The sequence below is a fragment of the Argiope bruennichi genome, chromosome 2, assembly GCF_947563725.1.
Source record: "Argiope bruennichi chromosome 2, qqArgBrue1.1, whole genome shotgun sequence".
Classification (NCBI taxonomy): Eukaryota; Metazoa; Arthropoda; class Arachnida; order Araneae; family Araneidae; genus Argiope; species Argiope bruennichi.
In genome coordinates this window covers 37599978-37610268 of record NC_079152.1, presented here as the reverse complement: position 1 = coordinate 37610268, position 10291 = coordinate 37599978, and the positions used below count along the sequence as shown (strand labels likewise).

General features: G+C 30.3%; 1 protein-coding gene across 1 annotated transcript; it reads left to right on the top strand.

The window, feature by feature from the left end:
• The first annotated feature begins 8126 nt into the window (after positions 1-8126).
• On the top strand, positions 8127-9908 carry LOC129962167 (probable G-protein coupled receptor No9). Its single transcript, XM_056075904.1, has one exon. It carries the CDS (start codon positions 8127-8129, stop codon positions 9852-9854), a length of 1728 nt encoding a protein of 575 aa, XP_055931879.1. The 3' UTR covers positions 9855-9908.
• The last annotated feature ends 383 nt before the right edge of the window (positions 9909-10291 follow it).

The window sequence follows — 10291 nt, the reverse complement described above, 5'->3', positions numbered from 1 at the left end:
AAATTATATACATATTTAATAAGCTATATAAATTATACTCATTAAGTTAAAGGAGATATAATTCAATTATTTTGTTAAGAATACCAGAAACTGTTGAAATAATCGTTTTTAATAAATATTTGGTATTTCAGAGAAAATTGATTCTTTTATTTTTATACCAGCCACCAATATTATATACATAAATCTCTTCCTTCTGGTAAAATATATAGCAATTGCATTAATTATATTAAGGTTATAAGCTTAATTCATAGTTTTATTCACAATTCTAAGCACATTATGATTTGGCATTGAAAAGTACATTGTATGAAGTTAATGTAAAAACATAAGATGCTTTACATGTAAATATGTGGTTGAATTAATCTAAAAAATATCTTTGGAAAGTTTTAAAATTTTATTATTTCGTTTTCCTTCGTTCTCGAATACCGTTAGTTAAAATCCACAGATGAAGTGAGATTTTTATTTCTTGATGTTTTTTCTACCCTACAGTTTTAGCCCAAGTAATATGTTATTGTTTATATGCTACAAATTTCCGAATGATTTATTCTCTTCTATGTATTCTAATGACTAAAGAAAAGGGAATATTAATTGTAAAAATTTTCCTTTATATAATATAAATGTATTCCAATTATTTGACAAACTATAGTAAAAATTCAACTTATCCATTTTTTTTAATTAAGAAAATTTATTTCTAAAAATGAAAATAACGAGGGAAAAAATAAAAAATTTCTTCAAATAAAATTCGCAGTAAAATCTTATTTATTATAAAAACAAATAATAAGATGCAAAAATGAAGTCGGAAAGTAATAAAAATTATGATTTAAAAAATTTAAAGATAGAACGAAAATAATAATTTAAAACTCCATTATTTCAATAAACTAAACTTTTCCATTAATTTGAATGCAATAATTGTGAAATGAAACTTCAAAATGAACTCATAATTCAGATCAAACTTTTTCTAAGTTTCTTTTCTAAAAAAAATGATTTTTTTTTAATGGTTGAATACATTATGCATTACTTAAGTTCTTGTTCGTTATTCGCTGAGAACAATATGAACACAATGCGTGGGAGCGTTCAACTAATAAATACTATTCTGGGAAAAATTATTATATATATATTTTTTTTAATTATACCAACAAATAAGGAATAGTAAATTTAAGAGGTCAGACAAAAAAAGAAAAAAGCACGAACTGCCGAAGAATTCGAATTTAAAATTATCCACTATACTGTCTTTTTCTCGAAGTTAATTATCTTCACTAAGAAATCACAAAAGCTGGCGTCCTGACCAAAGGGTACCGCCTCTTCCCCGTGATCTGGGCATTCCTGGTTCGAGTTCTGGTTCGGGCTTGGTTGTTCTCCACCTTGTGCTCTATCTGTGAGGTGTGTGAAAGAGCTCCCTTGTAAAAAGGGGTTTGCAAGCGAGTGTGTGAGTGTCATCTTCATATGAACTGGAAGTCAGGCTTTGCCCTCTTATGCTCAGGTGCCTTTACCCTCAGAAGTTGACCCCCGAGGATGCACCTCGAAATGAGGATGACATGCCTCCGGCATGGTGGTTGGATCTCGCCTCCCTGGAGAGTACACTAATAGGTGAGGGTCTGACTTCTCCCATCGATGGCGGGACGTACTTCCTTCGGGGAGGGTTGTACCGTGTTCGGTGATGGCCCTTAGGTCTCAACCACAGTTCCCACCAATGTTGCTGTTGCGGCGGTCCGGTCATTCAGTTTTTGGTTTAAATCCGTGTGCCTTCGTGGCGGGTCGGAGAGTCAGATGGCTGACTTACCCTCAGAAGCTATTACACAAACTCTGCTTAAATCACTGACGTGATCAGCGGGCTTGTCCATGGCAAGTGCCATAACTAGGAACAACAGAAGTCATAAAATATGTTTCTAAATAACAGCATGTTGAGGGTGCACATGCAAAGCAACTGATCTAATCACCACTACTTCAAAGTGCATAAAAATAACATATTTTACTTGAGTTCTTGTACGTTATTTGCTCAGAACAATACAAACACAATGTATGGAAGTATTTACTTAATGAATATGGTTCAGGGAAAAAATTATTTTATATTTTTAAATTACCATTTTTTAAAAAAAACACCATCTGCCAAAAAATTCGAATTTAAAATATTCCTCTATACTATCTCCTTACAGAAGTTAGCTATCTTCACCAAGAAATCATAAAATCGGTTTCCACAAAACAGTATGGTTGACGGTATACATTGAAAGCAACTGATCTAATCACCATTACTTCGAAAGAACATAAAAATAAAGCTTTCAACTTGATTCTCAGAAAAATTATATTATCAGAAAAAGAAAAGAAAAAAGAAGTCGAATTTGCACTTTCACTACAGACACCAATAATTCTAAGTTTCATCGCTGGTTTTAGAGGATTTAAGAAAACGCTTCTAGAGTAAAATGATTAGGTCGTTCGCGAAGTAACAGTAACTTTTCCTCGTCTTCTCTAAATCGGAGTCCATCCCATAGAGGAGGAATTCTCCCACAACATAAAATCAGAGCTGGGTGAATAATACCTCTCATCCACGAACCAAAAATAGGAGTCACATAAGATAAAGTAGGCTAATAAACTTGGGAGAGAGGGGGAGGGACACTCGAGCTAGGAAGACAGTGTTCAAGAAAACGGGTAAACCTTTTCGTCCCTGCTTCAGTGGACTGGAAAAAGGATACCTCTCGATAAATGAGATCGCCGGGGTTTCAAAAATTCTTTTTTTTTTTCCTGTGCCTTTTTTGCAGAGCCAAATCTATCCTTGGAGAATCATATTTTCTATTTTGTTAGGGGGGGGGCAGATATTGGAAAGATTGGACATGTTCGTATCGATAATGTTATGTTTGTCGTGTTCCATTGTGTATAAAATGCATCCCTTATTCGGAGAATGGGGGAGAAACAACAGCAAGTGGGGAAAATGCAGCTAAAGATGGAATATCTCCCGGATGCATTGTCGCAGAAATGTCTTTTCTTTTTTGCATATTTCTGGCAAGCTTTAGAAAATATATTTTTGTCTTACATAACAGAGCTTAAGTAGCAAATACAGTAAATAATTCATTATAAAGCATAAAAGACAGTAATAAGAGTCATCTGATATCATGAGTTTTTATTATATCATAATCTTATATTATCAAAAACCATCGTTAAAAATTATTACGCTTTTTTTTTTGTATTTTTATCATTCTATATTCTTGTTAATTTCGATAACTATATTATATTCTTTCTAGTTTATTTTAATTGTTATAGTTTCTTTTACTATTGTACATAACATGTTTAAGTACACTTTGTAATGCATGGTATATTACTTATTGAAAAAAAGTAATAAGAATTTGTATCAATAAATTTTTTTTTAAAAAAAAATGAGTTTTTAAAGTGTTTTAGAGATTGTAAATTCTAAAACACCTTACGATTCAGTAAACTATAGTAAAATATGGTGATTCGAGTGTTATTAATTTAAATTTGATAATAATTAGATATCTTCTATGCTCTCTTGAATCTGTCATTAAAATAAATAATTATAGATTATGGCCAGAAATTTCGAATTTGTTTTTGTTAATCGGAAATCAAAACTAAAATCGGTGAAAAAATGTCTTTAATTTTGAGCTGCTTCTGCTGTTTAATTAAGTCCAGTAGCAGAAAGACCAAATTTTGCTCGGAAGTTTTTTATTTATTTATTTTGTATAATCGGTTTTCTTTTTCTTTTTTTTTTCTAGGAGAAAATATTTAGATACGAATCACATTATGATTACATACGAATATTTTTCAGTCTTAACTATATATTAACTGGTCATTTTAATTTTTTTAAAAACTCGCGAACACACTTAGTTTAATATGTTATTCAAATTCGTTAATATAACAATTGAGCGGAATGTATTTATATTCCAATAGTATTGGATATGAGCGGAATGTATTTATATTCCAATAGTATTGGATATGAGCGGAATGTATTTATATTCCAATAGTATTGGATATGAGCGGAATGTATTTATATTCCAATAGTATTGGATATGAGCGGAATGTATTTATATTCCAATAGTATTGGATATGAGCGGAATGTATTTATATTCCAATAGTGTTGTATTACCTGATTTCACAAAATTTTGAGGCACCAATAGGTTATCATCTTATGGCAACAATGCCAAGTACCACAAAATTTAAACAGATGGCGCTATATTACATTGTCAGCATAAGAGAAAAAAGCTCTAATAGTTAGCTACAATTTTTTTTTCTTTGTCTAATATCTCGTTTTCTCAGGAAAGACACCTATATACATAAACTTAAATCATCATTATCTAAGCATAAAATTTGGTGGAAATCGTTATTGCTCATTTAAAATTATAAGATAAGTTGTGTATCCGGTCTTTAGGAGAGAACATTTTTAATACCCCTGATTATCTGGTGAGATTTAGGCCTATCATTTATAAGGTATTCAGTCAAAAAAATAAAAAATCAATTTTTGAATTTTCGAAATATTTTGATTATGTTCGTTGTGAATAAAACAGTACATATTAAAATTGTTACATATTTAATTGATAAAATTACTTATAATATTTAATAAATTTATTTTAAATATATTTAACATTTTTAATTATATTTAATGCCACATTTTAAAAATTATATGTATTTTTTACTACAACATATTCTAAAATTAAATATAAAATCAATTTTAGCTTTAAAAATTAACGTGCTACACTCAATTGTACACATAATTTATCTTTGATGAATGTAATTTATTTTTTTATAAAAAAATTAATATGAGATTCCGTCAATTTTGATTCAGCAAAATTTTGATACATTTTAACTGAATTTAATATTTTGTAAAAATATTTTTTTCATATAATTATGTTAATTTTTTACATAAATATCTTTACAACATAAAAATAATAAAATAACTTTTGATCAGGGAAAGGTGAAAAGGCTTTTATATTTCAGATTTTTTTTTCTTAAAGATTGTATAAGCCTTGATTCAACGATATTCTCTAATTAGTTATCAAAATTTATAAGATATGTTTTAGCCTATTTATTCTTAGATTGCTTTCTTACATTTTTACGATTTTGTTTATTTTTAACATTTACTTACTTTTCTGTTAATTATCAAATTAAATACACTGTCATTTGAATGATTTTAAAATTTTTAATAAATTTATATACAGCGCAGTAGGAAAAGAACTCGCTAAGTTTAAAATTCTCGGAGAAATTTTTTACATACATTATTTAGTTTCATAAATATATCACATAATAATAATCATATTCGTCTGGTGTTGCTTCACATGGCACATGCAAGCGAGATATTTTCTCTAAACATGCGAAAAAATTATATTTTCTCAAAGGAATGACATATTATGTACTACTAAATTTGTTTGAATAGAATTGAAACAAATTAATAATATCCTAATAAAAACTTATTTTCTCTCTCAATCCATTCGGAATAGGTTTCAGTAAAGACTCAATTTAAAAACACCAAGCTGCATAACGTTCTGAAGTGTAAGTCTAAAAATAATGTTCAGCCGTAATATAATACTTGGCTAAATAGAAAATATCAAAATACCACGAAATACTTTATATATCTAAGATTTTCATAAAAATCAAAAACTTTCCATTTAGAAAAATATATTTTAGGAGTTTATTAAGGAATTAAAAAAATCTTAACTATTTTATAATTCTATAAAATATCATCATATGTATTTTTAACTACATGATTTGTAGCCTTAACACCTTTCAATTAGTTTCTTAATTCCTTTCAATTCTAAATTCTAAAACCTTGATTACCTTACATAGCAGTGTTCAGGAATTTTCATCAGAAATCCTTATACAAGCATTAGAAAAATTATGCGGCTGATATCTAACAATTTTTGAAACAGCTGGTCTTGAATGCTGATTCATTTCCTTAATGCTTCCAAACATGAAACTAATAAATTAAAAGATATGTCTTTCTTTCGTTACTTATTTGAGTTGTCTGAAGGAGGGAAAGAGCCGTAATGTATAACTTTTTTTACAGATTTCTTCCAATTTGCGATATTTGTTTTATTATTTTATTATTTTGTAGGTATTTGAAATTTATATATTTAAATCTGTATTCCAATTATAATTTATAACCGTTACCTTCCTGAAATTTTTAATTTCTGAAAAATTAAAGATTTTTTTTTCGTTCTTTATAGAAGTGTGCGTATGAAATTCATGAATGATTGAAAATGTTTCTTTGATAATGATTTATTATGATATTTATTAAAATTCAAAAGGATTTGAAGAATTCTTTAGTTAAATCCCACGTATTAAAAATTATCATACAATTTAAGTACCCATACTCATAAGTTTTATTTCTAATTAGCCACTTTTGTTGAACCGTTTGTTTGTCAAAAATACCATCTGTGTTAATTTTAATGAAACTCTGTATTTAATTACTATGTATAATGTTTTATTCATTTTTTCTTCAGTAAAGTAAGAAATCGTAAGATATTGCACGTTCCTATTCTCTTCAGTAGGTTTTGCGGAATTTTAACAACCTAAACGGACGTAAATTCGTTTTTATTACTACATCGATTGACCCTTTGACGAGGTTTCAGATTTCTATCTTTCATGGGTTAAGGTTGAAACTTTTCTTTTCTGTTGTTTTGTTCCGATTCTTTATATTTGGGAAACATACAACAAATCAAAATTCACAGATAAATTTATATTAGCAATTAACTAATAAATCATCTCATTATTAAAAATAAAAGCTTTTTTTATATTTATATTTAAGGATTTCAAGAAATAAACAAATCAATATTTAAATTAAAAAAATTAAATTTGAATCAAATGGGCACAATAATGGCTTAAAGGCATGAAATTAATACCTATTTTACTCTGATTTGTACTTATAAATTTATACAAATTTCTCTGGGAATAATTATAAAACAATAAATGATTTTAAGATCAATTAAAATGGGATTTCTGGACATTATCAACTACATTGATTAATTTATTGACATTCAGTTTTAGATAACAAAGAAAATATGTACAAATTTCTAATTTCAAAGCACACTATTAACTAATCCATTAACGTTTTAAACAAACTTTTTCTACGGAGTTGTCAATTAATATCAAATTATTTCCTATAGATTTTTCTCTTTTTAAATACCAAAACCAAACTTATTAAAAGTTAGCATACAATTATAGATTTTATTTACAGCATTATTCATAATAAATACATTTCTTTTCCGGATAAAGACTGAGTCGTTAATAGGAGCTTTGATATATATGAGGATTATATTTAAGCCAAAAGTCAACTAGCCAAAAATATTTTTTATCACTTTTAACAAATGGTTTAGTGATATTTACGAACATTTTATAGCCTTTTTTTTAACATTTACATTATTTATAAGAATTCTTTTTAGTTTAAAAATGTTTATTGATCTATTTGACTCACAAAATTATTTATATTTTTTACAGATGAAGGTATGGTCTCCTAAATTTCTCCAGGTTTTACTGCTGTTTGAAGAGATTAAGGAAATGATGCTATATCTCAGAAATCAAGACATTTTATGATAAACTTTTCGAAGAAGAAAATGCCACAGCTCCGTTATGACACCTAAGAAACCAAAATATTTATCAGCTACTATTTTTGTCATCGATATACATTAAGAGTCTTCTCATAGATCTACTGGAAGGTGTATTAAAATTCAAGTCATTAAATTCCAGACAGATAGGACTAATTAATGTGAGCAGACTCAACTATTCTTGTGAATTGTATGTTCTATAATGGATTATACATTAGTATGACAACTCTGCATGTTCATGTAATAGATGTTATTTCTTAGAGTATATTTGTTGTTTTAATGATATATATGTCTATAACAAGAATGTTTAGGATTCCTGGACGTTAAATTTGTTTGAATAAGATCATTGATAAATAAGCTATAAAGGATGAACTAATACTTAAGATTATTTTATTCCATCCTCATGTTTGCAAATTATGAAACGCAGGAAAAAATAATGCAAGACAAATTTTTTGCTGCAGTGTTCTAGTCATTTCATACATTTCATAATCCTTCATTATTTGCTATTGCAACTTTACATGCATTCGAATTACATACAAATCTTTTTCCAGTGAGTTCAAATTCTGAGAAATTATGGCTTTACTTAACATGTCCTCAGATATTTCTCAGGAAATTCCAGCTTTTTCCGCAACGACCTGTCCTTCTTGGTTCCGGCAAGAACTATTCGATAATGCCAAAAATATTTCTATTATTATTATTTTAGGTTTCATTAATGCTATTGTGATTGCTGGCAATCTTCTCGTAGTTCTGGCAGTTTTTGCTTCGGCTAAGCTGCGCACAGTTACAAACTTCCTCATAGTCTCATTAGCCATTTCTGATCTCCTTGTTGGTCTCGCTGTCTTACCTTATTCTATCTCTCTTGAAGTCCTCGAACTGTGGATCTTCGGCGAACTATGGTGCCAAATGTGGTTGGCCGTTGACGTATGGTTGTGCACGGCCTCCATCCTCAATCTGTGTGCTATTAGTATCGATAGGTACTTAGCTATCACCAGACCTGTACATTATAGAACAATTATGTCTACTACGAAAGTGAAACTACTCATTGCAGCGGTCTGGATACTTTCATTTATCATTTGCTTTCCTCCTTTAGTTGGTTGGAACGACAGGGTTCAGGATGGCGAGGAAGTAACTTCTTACGACAACATAACAATATACAGCGACATGAATCGACAACATCAGTACTTAATGGATAATAGATCGTTAGATTATCCACTCAAGATTATTACCTCTAACTTCACAGATGACGCATTCAATGGAAGCAGTATAGGTGAAGAGGTAAAATCTACTACATCCCGCACTTTGTCTTCAAGAAGATGTCCTAAACCTCAATGCGCTCTCATCACAAATCAAGGCTATGTTATTTACTCAGCTTTAGGGTCTTTCTACATACCCATGCTTGTCATGCTGTTCTTTTACTATCGTATTTATGTCGTTGCTCTTAAAACCAGCCGCGCTCTGGATAGAGGCTTTCGCACGGCAAAATCAAGCAAATCTAAGTCATCTCATGGATCTGGCCAAGATGGCCCAGGAGGATCGGATGTCACGCTACGCATCCATCGTGGAAGACCGACCAGTGAATCCATGTGCTCTGGCCGCAGTGGCAACGTTAGCGCAGCATCTAATCGAAGATCTGGTGATATTCTGGTGCCACGACGTATCCCCACAGTAGTATATCATCATACCAAAGAACCCAACAGCCCTCGTTGTTTTCGGGAAGACAGTACTAGAAATTATTATACCACAAGAGCGGCTCCTAACGATTCTGATTCGAGTCCAATGAACAGTCGGGTCAGACGAACAAAGTCCGCCACTCCAGCTACATATAATAGAACATTAGAGATTGAAGTTTCCACCCCAGAACATTCCAGAACTGATGATCAGTCTGCTGGTGGAAACAATGAAGAGCAAAGGAATGGACGCTCAGCTGCACTGAACAAAAGCAGTAAGCGAAATGCACGATGGCACGCAAAGCGCTTCAGAACGGAAGCAAAGGCCACCAAGACGGTCGGAATAATAGTGGGGGGCTTCATTTTGTGTTGGCTCCCTTTCTTCACTGTTTACCTCATTATGGGGTTTTGTGAAGTGTGCATTCCTGAAGTACTCTTCAAAGTGTTTTTCTACCTTGGATATTGCAATTCTGCTCTGAACCCCATCATTTATGGGATCATTAGCAAAGACTTTAGAGCTGCTTTTAAGAAAATCTTGTTCCGATGCACATTGAATGATGAAAGTGTAGCATCTCTCATACGTCATATCCATATGCCGACATTTATGGAGGAAGAAACACAGGTTGGAGACTTGTCCAGTCAAACTTAAGGATAAAAAAGTGAAGAAAAAAATAACCTTTCAAAAACACTTTGGCAAAATTAAAAAAGTCGACTTATAATTTATCATGATTAGAATACTCAATAATGTCCCCCCTCTTTTATGAAATTTATAAACCTTAAATTGCTGATTGGAATTTCTAAATTCGTTTATTTATTTATTTATTTTTTTTTTTAATTTTCATCGTTATCATACGTTATCAATGCTTTACTCATTCCACTGAAAAATACAAATTTTTAAAATTGGTGTTTTAAATCATTTGAAATTCTTTCAAAAGAAAAAAAAACTGGATTCCAGATATGATAGATACCATAATTTGTCATATATTATGAGCGTGGTTTTACTAAGAACGTTAATATGTATCACTAACATTTTTATCTCGTGGGAAAAAAACTTGATGATGAGAAGAATTTGATGAATGCAGTATC

Coding starts and splice junctions, on each gene's coding strand:
- LOC129962167 (XM_056075904.1), top strand. CDS start 8,127: ATGTCCTCAGATATTTCTCAGGAAATTCCAGCTTTTTCCGCAACGACC.